This window comes from Taeniopygia guttata, chromosome 26 (genome assembly GCF_048771995.1).
Source record: "Taeniopygia guttata chromosome 26, bTaeGut7.mat, whole genome shotgun sequence".
NCBI classification, from domain to species: Eukaryota; Metazoa; Chordata; class Aves; order Passeriformes; family Estrildidae; genus Taeniopygia; species Taeniopygia guttata.
This window is the reverse complement of record NC_133051.1, coordinates 6163550-6184955: the sequence shown is the minus strand read 5'-3', so window position 1 is coordinate 6184955 and position 21406 is coordinate 6163550. Positions and strand designations below refer to the sequence as shown.

The following is a 21406-nucleotide window of genomic DNA, read 5'->3' as shown; positions in this document are numbered from 1 at the left end:
GGTGGAATAAACTTCCTCCTTGCTCGGGTGGAGTTAATGATTTATGGGTCAACGGGCCAGCTCTGGTTTCTGCAGAATTGAAGCTTCTCTTGGGGCCAGATCTGAGCATGTGGGTGCTATAAAACTCCTCCTTTGCCTGGACTGCAGGAGAGCAGTCCCTGCTCCATCCTGCAAGTGCTGAACACACCAGGACTCTCCATCTGCTGCCTCCACAGCTCCAGGTGAGCCAAATCCCAGCCTGGCAGCTCCAGGTGCTGCTCTGGGAGCTGGGCTGGGGCTCCTGTGCAGCTCCAGCAGGCACCCAGGTCAGGAAATTAAATCAGACGAAACCAGGAGGTGTGACAAGGGTGGAAAGAAAGGCAGAGGTGTGAAACGGGCGTGGGAGGTGTTGGGTTCAGGGCAGGGGGTGGGGAGGGGACCCTCATTTCCAGGAGGCAAGCAGGCACTGGGAGATTCTGGAACTTTGGGAGGGTTCAGGCTCCTGAGTGACCCTGGGTAGCACAGCGAGGGCTCTTCCAGCTCCCTAGGGGTGCCAGGTGAGTGCAAATTGCATTTAAGTTCCATTTTGTAAAGCAGTTTGGTTTGGTTGACCTGTGAGCTTTACAGCTTGAAATATTCCCTTTACTCAGGGAGTATTTGCACAGACTGATGGAACTTTTTGCTTAGATACTTCTCTCTCTGCCTGAGGGTGATTAATTGTTGGGGAACTCTTCTGGTGACCCCAGCAGGATTTCTTCTGACTAGGAATTGGCTTCCAAGAGATTTATTCCTAAAAATAAAGTGGTTTAATTGTAAATTTCCAGAACAGAAATTCAGCTCCTGCTCCTTCTGCTCCTGCCCCTTCTGCTCCTCTCCTGTGACTGTAGGAACTGCTGAGGGGGGGAGAAATCAGACCTGTGCATATAGCTGAGTATAAATACCCCCAAATACCCCTTTGCTCTCTTCACAGGTACTGGCCCAGGAAGGGAATGTGGTGACATCTGTGGGACCTCCAGGCAGGAATAAACATGTCAGCTTTGGAGCTGGGGAGGCCGAGGAGTTGTGCAGCTGTCCTCGGGTCACTCCTCACTGCTGCTCTCGTTGTGGCTGTCCACAGTAAGTGAACGAGTCCACCAGGATGAACTAAGAGCCCCTGGAGGAAAACCTTCCTCCTGGGTTTTACAAAGCATGGATCCTTCTGTTTTCCTCACTGCCTGTGTATTTCAAGGGCTCTGTAAATCTTTGTGATCAGAATCTGTCTTTCTTTGCCTTATTTTTTTTTTCCTGTCTGTGGGAAGCAGGTACAAAAGTATATTAGCTGAAAAAGTGCAATAATTTATACTAAGTGGGGAGAAGAAATGCTTCATCTGGACTTTGTGTCCAGCCTTTGAATCTGCTGGGTGAGGTGTGAGGAGTGGGACTGGAGGGGCCAGAGCCCTGCCAGCCACAGGCTGCACTTCTCTGTGCTTTGAGGGGTCCTCCCCTGGAGCTCTGGGATGAATCAGGCCTGAAGCCCCCCTGCCTTTGCTGGCAGCATGTTTCTGATGGGCTGTGAAAAACATGTTCACTCTGCTGTGAAAATGTAAAAAGTTTCATAAAGGACAATGGGAGACAAGGACCACAGAGCAAAGGTTGTTAGGGTTGGCACTTATCCAAGAGCACCCCGTTATCTTCGGGGACACCCCTTAAATGCCTTTTAATTACATCAGCCTGCTGCATATTCATAGACCTCATGCATAGTAAACTTTGCCCCAAACTAGTTTACGTGTTCCAAGGATTGTTTAGCCTGGCTCCTCCCTGGATCCACCTTTTCAGAGCGTGTGTATTTTTTGGTTGTGGTTTCAGTCTATTCTTATGCCCTCCAGTTTTTGGGCTTTGGTCCACTCTGCCTTCAGATGATTAGTGCTGATGGTTGGCTGATCAGTTCAGGTGTCCTCATCCTGTGTTCAGTGGATGTTACTCCATCCCAGCAGGCATTTTAACACAAACATACTGGTACCAGCTACTTGTAGTGAATTATGCCATAGTATATCTGCTGCTATGCAGTGAAGTGTAAGAACTAAGCCTTTGCCTGAGACAGAGAGAAAATTTAACAGGGTAGAAATCCATTTGGATTTAGGTGAAATGTGCAGCTTTGAACTTGCTAACATAAGTAAAATATGCTGATTAGTCTGGTAACTGCAGCACTGTAAAACTGCCCCAGCTGAGGAGAAAGGAAGCAAATTTCCAAGCTAAAGAGATAAGATATAAGAAAGACTCCTCAGACCGTGAAACAGCACAGAGTGACCCAGGAGTTCTTTCTGTACTTTCTGTCAAAAACTGAGTACAAGTGTAACTAGCTGTAACATGAAATCAGAAGAATGAATATGCATGAACCTATTGTGAAATACCATAAATATGTAAATTAGTAAAAAAAAAATAAAAAAGGATCTGAAGTTCTCAGGGGCATGCATGTCCCTTGAAGGGAAAGATCCCTCAGATGCGTCCAGCACTGCAATAAACAATAAATAGTGCTGCCCCTACAAATCTTCATAGGAATTGTGGGGTTTTGATTTTTCCTCCGCGTTTCATGCCTAAGCTTAAATAACAACTGTCGCTGTCGAGGTAGGACGGGAATGAAGAGACTCTGACCAGAAGGCTGCTGAGAGTAAAACCCTGGTTTATTCAAAATACCCCGCTCTTTTATACAGAGCTTTGTGAGGGCCAACTCCATCGGTCCTGAAGTGAAAACAAGCTAGAACATTGGTGTACAGTGCCTGACGCACAGTGATAGAACTTAACTATAAACAATGTGAAAAACAAGAGAGACAAAGAATTATTTACATTCTTCTCCAGCTCTTTCCCAGGCTTCTGCCTGGCTAGAAACTCCCATTTCTCTCTTTGAATCTGAGACCCACAAACAACAGAAACAAAAACTCTGTTAACAGAGTTACTCTGCCATCACACATATAAAATCCATTTGGATGTTGTGAGGAGCCAGTGTCACGCTGTGTGGCTGTGACACGGGCTCTGTGTCCCCAGGCCAGTGCGCGGCTCCACCACGGTCGCCGTCGGCAGAGCCCAAGGAGCGGCTGGAGGGCCACCAGCTCTTCCCCTCTGGCTACAGGATGGCGTTCGTGTGTCGGCCGGGCTTTGGGAGAAACACTCGCACTTCCAATGTCCTCGTCTGTGGAGTGAACGGGGTGTGGCACGGATCCAGTGAAATCTGCATACGTGAGTGTGGTTTGGGTGTCCCTGCCCTTGATCTCTAGGCTTCCTCCCAACACAAGGCATTCTGTGGCTTTTTGGTTTTGGTTGCTGGTGCAGTCAGCTCTTTCTGTTGGAGCAGAATCCAAAGTGAGCCCTGGGGATGGTTGTTATATTGTGCTCATGTTCCCCATTCCCCAGACCCCTGTGGCTCTGATCAGATAACCCTGGACCCTCCTTCCTGCCCTGACAGGGTTGGTGGAGAGCCAAGGAGCCCTCCCTGTCCAAAGCCTGGATAAACCCCTGACATTTCCTGTTCGTTCTCTTTTGCCCCACTCTCCCCATGGACATCACAGAGTAAAGAGAGCTGAACCAACATATATCGGGGTAAGAGCCTCTTCTGGAAATCTTTGCCATCTCCTGATATTCCTCCCCTCAAAGCCTCGGGTCTCTGGGCTAGCCTGAGAATTTAGGGGCTGAGAGGGGAGAAACATCAGATGGTGGCAATGAGTGACCTGAAGGGAAGTGTGGCAGCAGCTCTCTGGCCACGGACTTTCTCAGGATTTCCTGAGAAAAGCAGAGAAGAGAATCAAAACCATTATTATCTCTGCTCCTTGTTGTTCTCATGTGGAATGGATTCTGGAGATTGTTTACCCAAGGTGGTTGCTTGTTTGAATTCTGGTGATGGTGTTTGTGTAGAATGACCAATCAGATGCACAGCTGTCTCAGGTCTCTCAGGAGACAGTCATGAGTTTTTCTTGTTTTGATTTACTAAAATATGAAATCGATATAATATCAATATCCAACTGCGATGGACAAACACTCACTAACAGTTTAAAGTTAGAAAGTGTATGTTTGTTGCGATGGCCTGGCAGCACGTGGGATAATTCCCTAATGTGCACTGCAAAAACCACAGGTATTACAAAGCCCCTTTATTTACAGAAGTCTTGAATACACAAAATATTAATGCATATTCATATCCCTGTCACTTCCTCTGCTCCACTTTGTATGCTGATTGGCAAAAAGGCTATTAAGTATGTGTAGTTTTGTTCCCTGAAATGAGTCGGGGGTCCATTGTGGGGAGGGGGTCTCCAAAATGAAGAAGTAAAAAAAGTCTTCCTCGTTCTGACCTTTCTAACTTTTCAATGCATACGTGACAAATGAATCCTTGTAGTTTTCCTGTGTTCAATGGATTCCTCAAGTATGGGAAATCCGTAACTGCTTTTGTGTCCCTGAAATCTGTTTATCACATTCTGGTTTTCATGATAAGCACAGCTACCCAAACATAAAGTTGACAAGCAATGAGTTACTAGATCCTGGATCTCTTATGTAAGATCCAGCTACTGTTAACTATGAACAAAGCCTATTTATCTACTTCTACTAACTCAGCAACATCTAATTTAACTATCATCTTAACTTCCCTAAAATTCTTAATTCTTCAAAGTTAATGTCTCGGTTTGTTAATTAGTAGTTAGTGAGAGCTCTTGCTACTGTAATATACTGTAATATAGAAATATAATATGCTATAAGAAGATATAATAAAGCAATTGATCTAGCCTTCTGAACCACGGAGTTGATGCTAATTATTACCCAGCTGAGGACCTGCAGCAACAGGGAAGCACTGGGTTTGTTCCTCTGGGTGCTGGCAGTGATGGCAGGAGCTGAAATCCCCTCTGGTGCTGACTCCAAGGATGTCCTTCTCTCAGGCACTTTGAGCCCCTGTGGCTAGAAAAGCCTTTGAGCTGCAGAGGGAGAATCCTCTGGCTGGGGAGAGCCGCTGCCACGGGTCACTGCAGACCCCAGAGGCAGCAGCTCACCAGGCAGGTCTGGCCAGCACCATGAATCACCTTGGGTTGGAGGGGACATCTGGAGGTCTCTGCTCCATCCCCTGGCTCAGAACTGGGGGACTCTTTGACTCTCCTGCCAAGAAACTGAGCTGGGAGCTGACTGGAGCCCTGTTGTCCCCAGCCAAGGCGTGCAGCTACCCCGGGGAGCCGGCCAACGGCAGACTGGTCTTGCCTGGAGTGTTCACTTTTGGTTCCAAAGTGAACTTCACCTGCAACACTGGGTAAGCCAGCAGCACCTGGGCCACAGGGCTTCTTCCTCTCCAGACACTTTTCCAAAGTTTTTTTCCCCCTTTGCTGTCAGAGCCTCCTCCATGTAGGTAATTGCAGACCCTGACTGAAATACCTTCTAAGCTTTCCTTTGGGAGCTTTAAGACTGACTGTGAGTGTCTTAATGTGCTTTGAGGCAGTTCTTCCCAAGCTCAGGCTCACCCTCCTGGCTCTTTTCAAGCCATTCCCAATCTTTCAGTGTTCTTTTGAAGGAAAGATGTGAATACTGAGCTCAGAGTTGTAAGTAGTTGATAAAGTATATGCATTTTGTGAGAAATGTGTCATTTTTTAAATTAAAAAGATGTTTTTATCCAAAGTCAGTGTGTCCTCAAGAAAGTGACACCGATGACCAATTTCTGATCTGCTGGAATTCTGACAAAGGAGCCCAAACCTTGCTGGTGGTGATGTGGGTAACACATCAGGACTGAGTCTGTGGAGCAATTCCCTCTCCCCTGTCTCACACAGGTACAGACTGATTGGACACTCTGAGATTGAATGTGTGCTCAGAAATGAGGTTCTTACATGGAGCAGTGATGTTCCCATCTGTCAAGGTAAGCAGAGTTCCTTAATTATCTATTTAATTACCTGGGATGTGGCTGGGGCTGGATAAAGAGCCTGTTGTGTTGCTCTGCTGAGGATTTTGACATCTCAGTGCATGGTGGAGCCTATAAAGACATTTTTAATCTGTTTCCCTTCCTGCAGAAATATTCATTCACTCTCTGGGAGCGATGCAGCTGCATTTGAGCCTGGGATATTCTAAACCCTCTCAGTGCCAACCAGAACTCAGGGCTGGTGCAGCTCCTCAAGAGCTGCCTTTGATTTCTGACCTTTCTGCTGCCTCCTGTTTCCACCTTTTTCTGGTCATATCTTTGCTTTTAAATTAATTAATTTTTTTCTCTTCTCCTCATTCCCATGATGATATTCCCCTCCTTCCACAGCGATTCCCTGTGCACCCCCTCCAGAAATAGCAAATGGGCAGCACAGTGGGATGGACAAGGAGCATTTTGAGTATGGGGACTCTGTCACCTACCAGTGCCACAGGTCCAGGAGGGGAGTGAGACCTTTCTCCCTGGTGGGAGAGGCTTCCATTTTCTGCACAAGCTTGGACAACTTGAATGGTGTGTGGAGCAGCCCAGCTCCAGAATGCAAAGGTGAGCTGTTCCCACATCCCAGCAGCAGCCCCTGCACTGCTGCCTGCTCCTGCTCTGCTGTTTCCTCCCTTGGAACCCCCTCTCCTCTTCATCCTGCTGGAATGGAATCACCTCTTGAAGATGGCACCCGTGACAGGAATTGGGGTCTCCCCTCACGGTCACGGTGTCAGCAGGGACGTGGGAGTGGGATTTTCCTGTGCTCACAGGGCAGGTGATCCCTCTCACCTGCTGTGAAATCGAGCACCTGCAAAGAATTCCCAAACCTGCTCCCCTGAGTTCTCTTTACGCTTTGCCTTAAAACCCCTGCTGTAAGAGGTACAAAGCCACCACGTCACCCTGCTGCTGTTCCAGGAGGCAAAAGGTGATGGGGGCTTTTCCAAAACCCTCCCCTCCCCTCTGGAGCCTAACTGCTGCTCCCCTGTGTGCTTCCCCCGGCACAGTGGTGACCTGCAAGCAGCCAAGAGTGGAGAATGGGAAGCTGCTGAGCGGGTACCGGCCCGAGTACAGCTTTGGGGACACGGTGGTGTTCGACTGCGACTTCCGCCACAGCCTCAGCGGCAGCGAGGCCTCCAGCTGCAGGGACAGCGGCCTCTGGGAGCCCCCCCTGCCCCTCTGCCAGCGCAGTGAGTCTGCAGGGACAGCAGCCCCCGGGACCCCCCTGCTTGGGGAGTATCAGCTTGGTTGGAAATGACAGATTGTTGTAACGGTGAAGGTCGCCGTGCAGTCCAAAACCATAGTCCTGGCACGGTTTGGGGTGGGAGAGACCTTAAAGCCATCCCACCCACCTCATGCCATGGCCAGGGACACCTTTCACTGGCCCAGGTTGCTCCAAGACCTGTACAGCTTCTCCTTGGACACTTCCAGGCTTGGGGCAGCTTCTCTGGGCATCACCCTCATAAGGAAGAATTTCTTCCCAATATCTGATCTCAACTCAACCTCCTTCACCTTAAAGTCCTTCCCCCTTGTCCTGTCACCCCATGCCCTTGTGAAAGTCTCTCTCCATGGGGAAAAAAAATATTTGTATGCCTTGATTTGTCTCCTCTGCGTTCCCTCTTTACCCTTCCTGAACCTGGATGATTCAATACATCTCAGAATGAACACTGTGAGCCCGTGGTTTTCACCCAAATTTCCTCCATGCCAGGCCCTGTGATGCAGCACTGTCCCTAAACTGCTGTCTCACCCCCAGGCAGCTGCGATGACCCCCCAGATGTGAGGAATGCCATGAAAACCAGGCTGGCTGGCAATCTGTTCCCTGTGGACACCGTGGTCACCTACGAGTGCCAGCAGGGCCACCAGTTCAGAGCGGGGGAAACCACCTGGAACATCAGCTGCCTGCAGGATTTTGTGTGGAGTGACCCCCCCCCTCCGTGTGAAAGTGAGTGCCTGGGGCTCACTTGTGACTGCCAGAGTGGGCTGGGGACAGCCTGGGGGACAGGGGGATGCTCCAGGGCCCAGCTTGGTCTTTGCTGACCCTGGAATTCCTTTGATTTATTCCCCAGCTGCAGAGTTTGCTTTGCTTTCTTTGCCAGCTCTGCTTTCCGACCCCTTGAACCTCTGGGAAATGTCCATTGTGGTCTTGAGGGTGCACCACAAACATTCCACCCCACAGGAAAGCTTTTGGGGCAGATTTCATGGCACGATGTGTCTGTGTCCTACAAAACATCCATCCTTGTCTTCACAACAAATTTCCTCTCACCCGCTGGCTTTGCCGTGGTTTCACTCTCGCTGATGTTTGGCATTTCCCAGGAATTCCTTGCCCAGATCCAGACATCCCAAATGGGAAGCCCTTGCACCCATGGCAAGTGAAGGAGGTTTATGAGAGTGGGGATAGGCTGGAGGTGGAGTGCAGTGAAGGATTTGCTTTCAAAGGCCACGGCAGCAGCAGCAGCATCACCCTCCGCTGTGGCAACGATGGTGGATGGGATCCAGCAGTGCCAGAGTGCATCCCAGGTGGGACAGAGTGGAGGGATGATCATGGCATGATGTTCTGATTTTTAAAAGTGTTGTTTTCTTTTATAGTTTTTTGGGGGTTGTTTGGGTTTTTTTGGGGGGGGGGGGGGTTGTGGGTTGTTGGTTTTTTTTTGGTGGGGTTTTTTTTAAGGTCAAAATAGGAAAAAAAAAAAGAGAGTTTTATTCAAACATCTACTATTTATAAAATTCCAAAAGTGACCATGGATTGGAGGATGGAATTACCACTTCTCCGACCACACTGGTCCAAAGATCAATCAATCATTTCTCTCTACCCACAGAGAAATAGGTAAACGATTCTATTTATATATGAAATTGTGTAAGAACTCCTAATTCTCAAATATGTAAGCATTATCAGAAAGCTAAAGAAGTTTTATGAGAATTTTAAAACTTTCCAAAGAACTATAAAAGGAAACTTAACACTTTTAAAAATCAGGGCAACAATGGCAGAAGCCATGGAGAGCTTTCCCCCACTCCAGGTGGCCCCAGATCTGCTTCTCCTGGGTCAACTTGGCAGCAAAAGTCCCAGATGGGCCCCATGGAAAAAGGGCAGGGTTTTGGCAGGGCTGAGCAGGTGTCTGGAGGGGTGCAAGGGGGTGTGTTGGAAGCTTCTAGAGGCTGGGAGGTTCCTGAGGAACCCTGGGAGACATTTACCCAGCTGGAAGGGGATGTGGTTTGTGTTTTGGGCTGCTTTGCTGACATGAGGCTGGGGAGCAGAAGATGTTCCCAAGGCATTTCCCCTGTCAGGAGAAAATGAGTAAATAACTGACACTGCCCCAGCTCCTGACCCACCACAGCAATATCCACAAAAACTCAGGAAAACGTTGCCAGGAGGGACAAACCTGCTGCACCTCCCAGGGCAGGCAGCATTAGAGCATGGACAGTTCCCTGTGCTGACCCCTCAGGGTTACAGAGGCAGCCTCAGACCTGCACCTGGGGGATGGTCACTTTTCTGCCACGGTGCAGATTTGTTGGTGGCTCTTCTCCATAGAAAACATGACTGGAGTTCTTTTTGGAAACACACAACATCCTTTATTTCCCATTATTTCTAGAACCACATTGCCCAAAGCCAAGCATCCTTCATGGAAAAGAGGTTTATAAAAGCAGGAGTGGCTACACAGTGGGGACACGGGTGAGGCTGGCCTGTGAGGAAGGTTTTGCCCTCAGGGGCTTGGAGACCATCACCTGTGGGGCTGATCTGAGCTGGGAGCCCGTGATGCCCTTCTGTGACAAAGGTACGTGTGACACACAGGGGGCAAGAGATCTCCTGCCACCACTGGGTGATCTGCCTGCAGCACCTGCTGAGCCAGGTGTCCCCTCCCCAGAGCTGGAACTAGAATCATAAAGGTTGGAAAATACCTCCAGCATCATCAGGTCCAGGCTTTGACTGAATCCCATCGTGGCCCCCAGTGTTTCTTGGACACTTTCAGGAGTGGGGAGGCCACCACTGGAGATATCCTGGTATTTCTGGAGCCCTGAGCTGCTGTAAAAGGCCAGAATCCAGGCAGCAGCTTCTTGTGAATTTGCCTCACACCAACCATGAAATGAGCTTTGTGCTGATTTCAAAGAAATGCTTCTGATTCTCACCTGAAGATGCTAACTGCACGTGTCTTTCTTTCTCAATTCCCTTTATTCCACAGTCTGTGGGCCCCCTCCCCAAATCCCCTTTGGGCAGCACTCTGGCAGAGGTGCCACAGGGTTCCCCTATGGCACCAAGGTGACCTACAGCTGTGCAGAGGGGCTGTCCCTCATCGGGGACGAGTCCCTGCACTGCACCTCCGAGGATGGGGAGAACCTGACCTGGAGCGGGCCTGCCCCGGAGTGCAGGGGTGAGTGCTTTGGGGTCAGACAGTGGGGTCAGGGCATGGGGTCAGGCTGAGCCGGGCCTGGGAGCAGTGTCAGCGCTCAGAACAGCGGGGTTAAAGCCAGCAGGGCTGCCTGCAGATGCTGCTTCCTCCACAGGAGGGGAGATTGTGGGAATCCAGAGCTTCCCTCTGGCTGCCCTGGCAGGTCTGGGACCCTGGCAGGGGTCAGGAACCCCCTGGACAGAGCCCCCAGAGACACTGGCTGTGATCTCTGGCCATGGAAAAGAGTTTTCAATCTTACAGCATGAATTACCAGCTCTGAGTGTTTGATATCAGTAATAATTAAGTGTGGCACGGGTGCAAAAGTAAAATTTTAGGATTCTAGATGAGGGGTTCAGAGGGGACAAGATGGAGGAAATTGGGTGTGCCTTGTCCTTTTTCTCCTTCTTCATGCCCTCCATGTTTCACTGTGGTGTTGGCATTTTTCTGTTGGTTCAGGCTGGGGACACACTGTCCAACGTAGGTGACAGATATTGGCACGTTATTGTAAATCCAGCACAGGTAGTTTCTGGTATTTAATGTTTGTACCATCCCACTGAGGGCAGAGCCCCACACGCTGCCCTGCAGGACAGAGCTGCGGCAGGGCAGCAGAACATGTTAGAGATAAACAGAATAAACAACCTTGAAACCAGCACAAATTATGTCTTCTTCTTTGGCAACGGGGCTGACAGACAGAGACTTTCTACAATCTGGGAATCATCAATAGCACAGATTCCGACAGGGGATGATCCATCTGGGAGTGACAGAATCCCAGAATAATGAGGTTGGAAGAGACCTCTAAGATCATCAAGTCCAACCTATGCCCTAATGCCTCAACTAGACTATAGCACCAAGTGCCATGTCCAGTCTTTTTTTAAACACATCCAGAGATGGTGATTCGACCATGGGAGCACCCTGGTTCCTGGCTGGGGCCGTCAGGGGGTGGGGAGGAGCAGCCCTGCCCGGGTTCTGCTGCCCCCAGACCCCAGTGCCAGCTCTGCTCTGTCCCGCAGTGGTTCGGTGCCCCAGGCCCGTGGTGGAGAGGGGAAGGATGACCCCACAGACCTTCACCTTTCCCTACGGGCTGCTCCTGCACTTCTCCTGTGACCAAGGCTTCAGGCTGCATGGCGCTGCCCAGAGCCAGTGCCTGGCTGATGGCGCCTGGCACCCGCCCCTGCCCACCTGCCAGCCAGGTGAGTGCCAGCCTTGCCCTGCAGGGCCTGGGGCTGCTCTGCTGGGCCACAGGGGGACTTTGCAGGGTGTTTTCTCCTGCATCTCCTCCCATTATGGGATGTTTTGTGTGTGTTTCCCCCTCAGTTCAGTGCCCCAGTCTCCCAAGGCGGGACGATGTTGTGGTTGACTTCAACCAGCTGTGGTACGAGGTGAACGCCACGGTGACCTTCTCCTGCAAAAGTGGTGGGCGCAATGGGGCACTTTCCAAAACCACCTGCTCAGCTGATGGCACCTGGACACCACCCCCCACGTGTGTAAGTACCACCAGCTGCCCCGTTTGTCCTGTTTCTTGCCCCTTTTATAGCCTGGAATAGCTTTGGTCCAGCTTCACAAGGGCAGTGGCTTTGTCACCCCACACTGGAGTCTCACTCTGCCTCTGTTTTTGTTCTTTTGAAGAGGAAGAGTGATGTGTGTGAGAGGGTTCTTCGAAACAAAGCAGCTTTCCGGTGTGGAATTCCTCTGTCAGATCTGAAAACCCAGCTGGAAGTCCAGAAGCTCCTCCTGGAGATCCAGAAACTTGAAAAGGAGCTAAAAATCACCACCTACAGCTGACTGGTGACACTGGGATTGCAGGAACCATCCTCTGTGTGTTGGATCATGGCACTGACTGAGGATTTTTATGACTCTGTAGTTTGTGCTAATGCTGAGGTAGCCAGAACAAAATTTAACAATCAGCCACAGATTCGGTTGTGTGAGGAGCCAATGACTTGTGAGTCAATGAGTCGTGGGTCAGGTTTTAGAGCTCACCAGGTTCAGTTTGTACATCACTTTACACCTTTTAAAGCTTCACATTTATATCTGTTTGCTACACTGACAGTGCACAGTGAGGAAGGAAGTGAGTGGAAAGTGAATTTTGGTGGTAGAAACAGGCATGAACATGGTGACAGCTGCTGCACCTCTCCAGTCCATCCCAGTGCTGCCCAGTTCACCCATGCTGCACTCATTAGTGGGAGCAACCCCTTCACTGCCTAATCTCATGACCAAGAAAATCTCAAAGCTTCTGTCCTAGAAAAGCAAAAATGCAAGGTATTCTTCCCAAGCAGGATGGAAGTGCCACATCTCTGTGTGTGCCCCAAGGACAGACAAATAACAGTATACAGAAAGAAATGAATGGTTTTGAAACTTTTTTCTGCAACATCCAGTGAAGGGGAAGCGCTCTGAGGGGCACTTGTCTTGTGGTGGGACCAGAGATTAAAATAAACCTGAAATTGTACTGACAGCTCTGTCTGGGTTTTAATAATTTGTCCTATCTCTGGTAGAGGGAAGTATTTCTGTAATACGCCTGATGTACAGATAATATATAAAATGTATATAATAAATAGGTTTATTTAGAGTGTATGTAAATAAACAGCTCAGGTGCTGTTCCATGAGTGCAGGGATGTGGGGGATGCTTCCCCCATCCCACCTGCCCTGGGTGTAAACCTGCTTCAGACACGAGGCCAGGCTGCTGCAGAGCAGTTTCAGCTGTAAAACACCTTCATTCCCTGTCAGAACTGAAAATGTCCCTCAGACATTTTTGGATGTTCCAGGCCCAGGTCAGAAGCATTTGAGACCCTGGCAGGCAGCTGGAAACAGCTGTGATTTTGGGTTTGAGCCATGGAATGATTTACCAACCTTGCAGGGAGAACAAGAAGTCACAAAAGTTTAGATATTAGAGTAGAAGTAGTCACAAAGTAAAGGGAAGGATTTTTGAGTGCTGTACAGGGGGGTTTTGGTTTTGTACATGGGGGTCAGAGGTTTTAAGATGGAGGGATTTGGGCCTGCCCTGTCCTCCCTCTTTCTCCTTCCTTCCCTCCATGTTCTTGGTGATGTTGGCACTCACAGATTGGTTTAGAGTAGAAAAGCACCATTTAATATAGGTAATGGGCATTGGGGAAAAACTGTACCCATGTAACACGGAATGTACCATATAAAAGATAGAAAAGCACCATTTAATATAGGTAATGGGCATTGGGGAAAAACTGTAACATGTAACACATAATGTACCATATAAAAGATAGAAAAGCACCATTTAATATAGGTAATGGGCATTGGGGAAAACTGTACCCATGTAACACGTAATGTACATATAAAAGACAGCAGCAGCCCTGGGCAGAGGGGGAGAGAAGAAGCAGTCGGGAGTCAGAGAGGATGTCAGGGTGTGTGTGTGCCTCTGCCTGAGCTGTGAGCAAACCACAGCAGCCCCAGAAGAAAATCTTTTAGATAACCTGCAATAAACTGCCTTGAGACCAAACAGCAGAGACTGCTGAGCCTTTCTTTGGAAGCTCGGGTTGGAGGAGAGACTTTTCCACCACACGGAGCCACCCCGACCTATGGTGGGCTTTGGCAATTCCCTCTGTGCCCAGAGCAGCCTCCCCTGCCCTGCACATCCCAGAGCTGGGGGTGGTGTCAGTGGCGTGTCTGGCCTGTCCCCAACTTCCCACTGCTGCTTCCCCTTCCCTGCTGGGCTCTCAGGGCAGAGGATCTCGGATCTCTCCTTCCCAGGGCAGCTTTTATCCCACACCATGCCCGGGCTCCTCGGGCCAGGCCAGCTCCTGGCGCTGATGGTTCTGGCCCTGCAGCCCACGGGGACTCAGGGTGAGTGTCCTCCCCTCCCTGCTCGGGCTCTCGGCTTCTGGGGCTCTGCTTTCCTTTCTTGGGGCCTTTGGGAAGAGCTGATGTGCCTGAAGGGGCTCCAGGAAGGCTGGAGAGGGGCTTTTCACCAGGAATGGCCTGACAGGGAAAGGGGAATGGGTTTAGGGTGAATAAAGGCAGGGTACGATTCTGTGTTAGGAAGGAATTGTTCCCTGTGAGGGTGGGCAGGCCCTGGCACAGGGTGCCCAGAGCAGCTGGGGCTGCCCCTGGATCCCTGGGAGTGCCCAAGGCCAGGCTGGATGGGGCTTGGAGTAGCCTGGGATGGTGGAAGGTGTCCCCGCCCAGGATGGGGTTTAATGACCCTTCCATTCCAACTTTTACACCCCTTCCATTCCAACTTTTATGTCCCTTCCATTCCAACTTTAATGTCCCGTCCATAATGTCCCTTCTCCGATTCTCTGGCTGATCCTGTGATGCCTCCAGAGCTGCCCAAGGCAGCTGGGGCATGGCCAGGCATCCCCCAGGCTGACCCCAGAACTGGAGAAGTGCAAATCTGCTGAGCACTGAATGTCTCTGGGAAGGGGAATAAGCAGCAGTTTCTGTTCGGGTTAAACCCAAACCTTTCCAGAAACTTCTCCAGGGTGCACAGCCCTGCACCAGCACTGCCTGTGCACACTGCTTTTATTCTTAATATTTATTGCTTTTACTTCCTGACGCTTCTCAGCCCATTTCCCAAAGCCAAACATTGCTAATGAGGTGTCATTAATTAATGTGGAGGAGGCACAAACAAGGTATATTCCAAGATACTTTCCATGGGAATGGCACCAAAGGCAGCATGGGTGGCACTGCCCTGGCACAGTGCAGGTGTGGGATGCTGCAGCACCTGGATGTGGATCAGGATATTCTGACATGTTTCTAATTATGTCTTGGTGACCTGGCAGCACTGCCAGGCATGAAGAAACCCCAGTTAGAGCTGCTGGAGTTTTGTTTTCTCTGTTATTTGTGATAAGCCCCCAGATATTTCCCATGGGAGACACGGAAAGAGGAGTTATTGTTGGGACATCACTGATGTGACAGAGGTCATACAGTTGTTGTAGAGGCTCTTTTTTTTGTCAGGCTGGAGGGGGCTGCTGCACCTGGAGTCACCCACCTGAGCTGAATCACCTGTTCCCTGCAAGGGCTCCAAGGGAAGGTGTTTGATTGTGCAGGAAGGGAACCCTACACGTTTGGGGTCCTACTGATGGCTGCTCAGGATGTTTATCAACCCCCAAACCTCTGCCTCAGTCGCCACAGCCATTACACAGCTTTGTCTCTGACAAACTTTCCCAGGAATTGTTCTGTGGAGTTTTGAGAAGGCTGAGAGGAAGAATTAAAACAATCTTGCAGCTGGAGTTTTGAACAGTTTTCTCAAAAGATGTTTACCAGAGGGTGCCTTGTTACAGAATTTCTGAGAGAGAGAGGGCATGATTTATGTCTGGAGTGAGAATTGAGCTGCCCCTCAGACTGATAAGCGGCCTTGGTGGGGCCTAGGAGCCTTTGATGCAGTGAGAATTCAGTTGTGGCGCAGTTAGAAATTATGTTAAGGTAATTACAAAGTAATGAGCTATCCGAGTGTGAATTAAGAGGAGAGCTGCAGTGTGAAAGGCCTGAACCCTTAAGGCAAAGGTAAACAATGTTAGTGTGCCAATCAGAGTGCCTTTGTAAACTGTAAACTATATGGGAGTGTATATAAACTGCCATCTTCTCAGTAATAAATGGGAGAACATTGCATGAACCATATTGGTTGGATGTGCGTTCTGTCCTGTCCGGCTTTCCCGATTTCTGAGGTCCCTGGCTTTAGTGTCTTCTTAATTAGCCACTGGTGATGGTGCATTGATTAAATGACCAATCAGGTCCACCTTTATCAGAGCAATGTATAAAAAGGAATGAGTTTCTAATCAACTTGTTATTTGGCTGCTGAAGAGAGTTTTAGAGTTTGTGTTGCCTTCACTTCTGTTCCTGCCTCAGCAGTGACGTCTCCTCTCCCCCCCAGACAGAGCTGCCGTGACCCTTGGTTAAAGTGGTGGCATTATGCAAGAACACCCCTGAAAATCCCCTTTTTTGGTTTTTTTTGGTGATCCACAGAGGCTCAGTGTCCCATCCCTTCCATTGCAAACGGGCAGCTGAGCTCTGCAGAGAACTTCACCCAGGGCAGCACCGCCACGCTGCAGTGCGACCCCGGCTTCGTGCCCACCGCCAGCACGGTGCGCTGCACGTCCAGCGGCAGGTGGTACCCACGGGTGCCCTCCTGCGTCCCAGGTGAGCCCACATCCCCCTCCTGGCCTCTGCCAGCTGCAATCGTCTGCTCCCATTTCCCCAAAAGCACTTGGAGGGCAGCTGGAGGGCGGGCATCACCAGGAGCGCGGCTGCATTCCCTCTGGGATCGCCAGGGGAGGGTGGCAGGGCTGTCCCTTCCTGCAGGGGACACCCACGAGGTACAAAAGTGCACAAGAATGAAGATTCTCACTCAGTTCACAGTCTCTGGTGAATTTTCCCCACTGTTTTCCCCTTTCTCTTCATCCCCCAGCCAAGCTCAGGGGTGCTGCTGTCCCTCGTTTCTTTTTGGGATTTTCCACCAAGGCAAAGCTCCCAGTGCTGAGGCTCTGTGCTGTCACTGGTCTGTGTCCCCTGCTGTCCCCAGGGCAATGCTGAGGCTCCGTGCTGTCCCTGCTGTCCCCAGGGCAGTGCTGAGGCTCTGTCCTGTCCCTGCTGTCCCCAGGGCAGTGCTGAGGCTCCGTGCTGTCCCCTGCTCTTTGCTGTCCCCAGCTCTGTGTCCCTTGCTGTCCGCAGGGCAGTGCTGAGGTTGTCCCCTGCTCTGTGCTGTCCCTGCTCTGTGCTGTCACTGATCTGTGTCCCCTGCTGTCCCCAGGGCAGTGCTGATGCTCTGTGCTGTCCCCAGGGCAGTGCTGATGCTCTGTGCTGTCCCCAGGGCAGTGCTGATGCTCTGTCCTGTCCCCGCTGTCCCCAGGGCAGTGCTGAGGCTCTGTGCTGTCCCTGCTGTCCCCAGGGCAGTGCTGAGGCTCTGTCCTGTCCCCAGGGCAGTGCTGATGCTCTGTGCTGTCCCCACTGTCCCCAGGGCAGTGCTGATGCTCTGTGCTGTCCCCGGGGCAGTGCTGATGCTCTGTCCTGTCCCCGCTGTCCCCAGGGCAGTGCTGAGGCTCTGTGCTGTCCCTGCTGTCCCCAGGGCAGTGCTGAGGCTCTGTCCTGTCCCCAGGGCAGTGCTGATGCTCTGTGCTGTCCCTGCTGTCCCCAGGGCAGTGCTGATGCTCTGTCCTGTCCCCGCTGTCCCCAGGGCAGTGCTGAGGCTCTGTCCTGTCCCCAGGGCAGTGCTGATGCTCTGTGCTGTCCCTGCTGTCCCCAGGGCAGTGTCGCCACCCTCCCTCTGTGGAGTTCGCCGACTTCCAGCACCGGCGGGAGTTCCTGGTTGGGAGCACGCTGTCCTACTCCTGCAGAACCGGCTTCTCCCTGATCCCCGGAGTGTCCCCAACCATCACCTGCCTTCAGAACTTCTCGTGGTCCCCGGTGCCGAGGCTGTGCCAGAGTGAGTGCATCCCTGGCCCCAGCGGGGCTTTCGCAGCAGCTCCGGCTCTCCCCGGCAATAATTCCGCCGCTCAAAAGGCGGCGTGCCTGGATAGGAAAAGCTGCAGCTCCCCCTGGTTATTCCAGCAAGGATTCAGGGATGCAGCCGGTGAGGAGCCATCCCCCCAGCGCGATGTCCAGCTGGGCACAGGGCTCTGGCATCCTTGTGCCCGCCGAGAGGAGCGGTTGTTATCCTGCCCTTGGCATCCCTGAGCCTGCCAGCTCTGCTCGGAGGTGTCTGGCAGCGCTGCCTGGCAGCTCGGCTGGGTGGGACAGCAGCGCTGCTGGGGATCCCCCTGTGCAAACCTCTCCTCTCTGCTGCTGCTGTCCCCCAGGGGTGCAGTGCTCCAGCCCGGTCATCCCCCACGGGACAGAGGCCAGCCCCAGGAGAGCCGAGTACACCTCTGGGACGCAGGTGGAGTTCCAGTGTGACCACGGCTACATGCTCCGGGGCAGCGACAGGGTCCAGTGCTCCTCTGACGGGATGTGGAGACCCCCCGTGCCCTACTGTGACAGGGGTGAGTGGGGACAGCAGCAGCAGGGCTGGGAATTCCGTCCGTGGGGAGGACAGCAGGGAAAAACCGTGTGAGGTGTGAGGAGAAAGTGCTCAAGCCACAGCACTGAAGGGATTTCCATCTTCAGCCAAAACTGGGATTGGTGAAATGTGTTGGTTACTGGGACTTCCAGCCACTTCTGAAAGGATTCTTCAGGGGGTTTATGATATTCACCATTCCCTGGCCTTGCCCAGGAGCAGGATCATTCCTCATGGAAAAGGGGAGGGGGTAAGGAAGGGGAAGGGGCTGAAGGGGAGGGGGCAGATGCTGCAGTGCTGGGGCTGTGCTGAGGGTGGGTTCATCAGCTGGGTCAGACTGGGAGCACTGGTACAGCCACGGCCAATGCTGGCCAGAGGCAGGGAGGAGTGTGAGGATAGCAACATTAGCATGAACACAGAGAATCAGCCTCTCCTGTTACCTCCCTGCCTTCTGCCTCCCTAATGGAATGAGGAAAACCTGACTGTTCCCTTTACTCTCACACAGTCTGTGGCCCCCCTCCCAAAATCACCAACGGGCAGCACTCTGGCATGGGGCTTACAAAGTTCCCCTATGGCTCTGAAGTGAAGTACAGCTGTGCAGAGGGGCTGTCCCTCATCGGGGACGAGTCCCTGCACTGCACCTCCGAGGATGGGGAGAACCTGACCTGGAGTGGGCCTGCCCCGGAGTGCAGGGGTGAGTGCTTTGGGGTCAGACAGTGGGCTCAGGGCATGGGGTCAGGCTGAGCCGGGCCTGGGGGCAGTGTCAGCGCTCAGAACAGAGGGGTTAAAGCCAGCAGGGCTGCCTGCAGATGCTGCTTCCTCCACAGGAGGGGGGATGATCCATCTGGGAGTGACAGAATCCCAGAATAATGAGGTTGGAAGAGACCTCTAAGATCATCAAGTCCAACCTATGCCCTAATGCCTCAACTAGACTATAGCACCAAGTGCCATGTCCAGTCTTTTTTTAAACACATCCAGAGATGGTGATTCGACCATGGGAGCACCCTGGTTCCTGGCTGGGGCCGTCAGGGGGTGGGGAGGAGCAGCCCTGCCCGGGTTCTGCTGCCCCCAGACCCCAGTGCCAGCTCTGCTCTGTCCCGCAGTGGTTCGGTGCCCCAGGCCCGTGGTGGAGAGGGGAAGGATGACCCCACAGACCTTCACCTTTCCCTACGGGCTGCTCCTGCACTTCTCCTGTGACCAAGGCTTCAGGCTGCATGGCGCTGCCCAGAGCCAGTGCCTGGCTGATGGCGCCTGGCACCCGCCCCTGCCCACCTGCCAGCCAGGTGAGTGAGCATTTTCTCCTGCACCTCCTGTTCCTTGATTTTTAATGTGCATTTTCCTTTCAGTTCAGTGTCCCAAACCCCTACGGCAGGAGGATGTAGGGATTCACTAACAAGCTGTGGTAGGGGGTGAATAAACTCTGCCCTTCTACTGCAAATGTGATGAGGAGTGGTTCCAAAATCTCCCTGCTCAGCTCATGGCCCCTGGGGCAGAGCAGAGGGCTTGGGGTGCAGCGTTGCTTGGCTCTGTCTGTCCCTGGGGTTCCTGAGTCCTTCCCCTCTTTGCAGAAGAAACAACCTTCCCAAAGCTGGTGTTTTCCAGGTAATAGTTGATTTTTTATTGACAGCTGTGTGTAAAGGAGGTCTAAGACAGGTCAGGAGTTCACTGACTTTCCCTTCCCTTATTGCCAAATGTCCACCCCCACTGTGGGCAGACACTGCCAGAAACAGCAAATCCATAAGGAACTCACAGCACCTCGCAGGGGCTGCTCTGACCCTCACCCTCTTCTTGAAGAGAAGTATTTTTGATTTCACAGCTCCACAATTTTAAGTTCCTCTGCACTGGCTCAGGCTTCCCAAACTCCTTTCTGACCTCTGGCTGAGCCCTGGGCTTTCCTTTCAGTCCTGTGTCCACAGCCACGAGTGCCCTTTGGAAGGCTGAAAAGCCCTTTGGGTGGCAGAGGGTGGTACCAGGCCAACGAGACTGTCACCCTGGAGTGCCTTCCTGGCTACCAGCTTCCAAACAAGGAAGTGATGGAAATGGAAAATGCTTGGACAGCCACCTGCTTGCCTGATGGCAGCTGGACAACACTGCCCAAGTGTGTGAGTACCACAACATTTTAGAATGGTTTGGGTTGTGGGGAGCCCTAAAAACCATCCAGTTCCACCCTGCCATGGTTCAACCTTCCCAGGTGCTCAGAGCCTCAGGTTGCTGAGCCTGGCTGGGTCCCTGGGTGGGTGCTGGCTGATTTCTAACATGAAAACTGCTTAAATGTCTCCAAAGCTTTTCATTTCTGGTTCTGAGGAGGATGCAGCCCCTGCTGGGACAGAGCCCCCTCGCAGCTGAGCAGTGGGTGGCTCTGCCTGTGCTGCAGTCCATCCTTACAGGCTTTTCTGGGGTTTGTTTTCCTGTTTAACAGATGAAAGAAGGTGATGGTGATGTGTGTCAAGAGGTTCATTACATTAAATCGACCTTTGAATGTGGTGTGCCTGTAGAAGAAGTGAAAATTCTGCTGGAAATACAGAAACTGCTCCTGGAGATTAACAAACTAGAGATGGAGCTAGAAAACTAAAATGAAATTGGATCCCTGTAAAAGTTCACCTTTCCTTTGGTGAACTCACAGTTTGTGCAGTCACAGCATCTCTGAGAAGGTTCTTTGTGATTTTATGGCTTTTTATTTTGCATGCCTAGAGCCAGAAAAATAATCACCAGTGCATGGGAGGCTGCTTTTTTGCTGGATGCCAGAGCAGGGAGTGGGTTTTGCTCTAACCTACAAGCTTGATTTGCTCTTTTACTAATAAGTTGTTTCATGTTTCATATTAGGAAGACTAAAAAGAGATTAAATTTAGCTTTTTAAAATCACTGTCTTAACTGTGGTAAGCTGAGGAAAAAGGAAGTGAAGTCCAGAAAAGCTGAGATGAGTCCAGAGTTGGCTCTGAAGTTGATTCTGCTGCCACAGTCCAGCTGAGGCCTGGGTACATTTGCACCCTGCTGAACAGTGGTGGCAAAAAGTGTTAAACCTGATTTCTGTTCATCCAGCTCCTGATTTCTGTTTGTCTGGGTAAGGCAGCTCACAAGAAGTGTATTGTAAAGGCTGCCTCACCTCATCCCTGCGTTCAAACAGGTTCCTGGCCATGCCATGTATCTGAACTGGTGTCATCTTCCACATCCCAATTTTTGGTGGGCAAATGCTAAGAATAATTGTTG

The 21406-nt window shown here is 51.4% G+C and overlaps 2 protein-coding genes across 2 annotated transcripts; both read left to right on the top strand.

Annotated features, from left to right (window-relative positions):
• Positions 1 to 48: 48 nt before the first annotated feature.
• On the top strand, positions 49 to 12694 carry LOC100223070 (complement component receptor 1-like protein). Its single transcript, XM_072918816.1, has 14 exons — positions 49 to 221; positions 950 to 1095; positions 3001 to 3192; positions 5134 to 5233; positions 5745 to 5830; positions 6218 to 6430; positions 6871 to 7053; positions 7617 to 7805; positions 8177 to 8380; positions 9451 to 9633; positions 10039 to 10227; positions 11256 to 11435; positions 11560 to 11729; positions 11872 to 12694. The coding sequence occupies exons 2-14, from the start codon at positions 1008 to 1010 to the stop codon at positions 12025 to 12027; spliced, it is 2133 nt and encodes a 710-aa protein (XP_072774917.1). The 5' UTR covers positions 49 to 221; positions 950 to 1007; the 3' UTR covers positions 12028 to 12694.
• A 1221-nt stretch (positions 12695 to 13915) lies between these two features.
• Positions 13916 to 21061, top strand: LOC140680677 (membrane cofactor protein-like). Its single transcript, XM_072918817.1, has 8 exons — positions 13916 to 14052; positions 16174 to 16347; positions 17450 to 17629; positions 18003 to 18185; positions 18705 to 18893; positions 19303 to 19482; positions 20102 to 20301; positions 20619 to 21061. Exons 1-8 carry the CDS (start codon positions 13980 to 13982, stop codon positions 20769 to 20771), a joined length of 1332 nt encoding a protein of 443 aa, XP_072774918.1. The 5' UTR covers positions 13916 to 13979; the 3' UTR covers positions 20772 to 21061.
• The last annotated feature ends 345 nt before the right edge of the window (positions 21062 to 21406 follow it).

Bases quoted from the DNA above. Each gene is read 5' to 3' on its own strand.
- LOC100223070 (XM_072918816.1), top strand. From the start codon at position 1,008: ATGTCAGCTTTGGAGCTGGGGAGGCCGAGGAGTTGTGCAGCTGTCCTC. The intron at 3,193-5,133 runs GTGAGTGTGGTT...TGTTGTCCCCAG, and splicing joins ATCCAGTGAAATCTGCATAC to CCAAGGCGTGCAGCTACCCC. The intron at 5,234-5,744 runs GTAAGCCAGCAG...TGTCTCACACAG, and splicing joins AACTTCACCTGCAACACTGG to GTACAGACTGATTGGACACT.
- LOC140680677 (XM_072918817.1), top strand. From the start codon at position 13,980: ATGCCCGGGCTCCTCGGGCCAGGCCAGCTCCTGGCGCTGATGGTTCTG. The intron at 16,348-17,449 runs GTGAGCCCACAT...TGCTGTCCCCAG, and splicing joins GGTGCCCTCCTGCGTCCCAG to GGCAGTGTCGCCACCCTCCC. The intron at 18,186-18,704 runs GTGAGTGGGGAC...ACTCTCACACAG, and splicing joins CGTGCCCTACTGTGACAGGG to TCTGTGGCCCCCCTCCCAAA.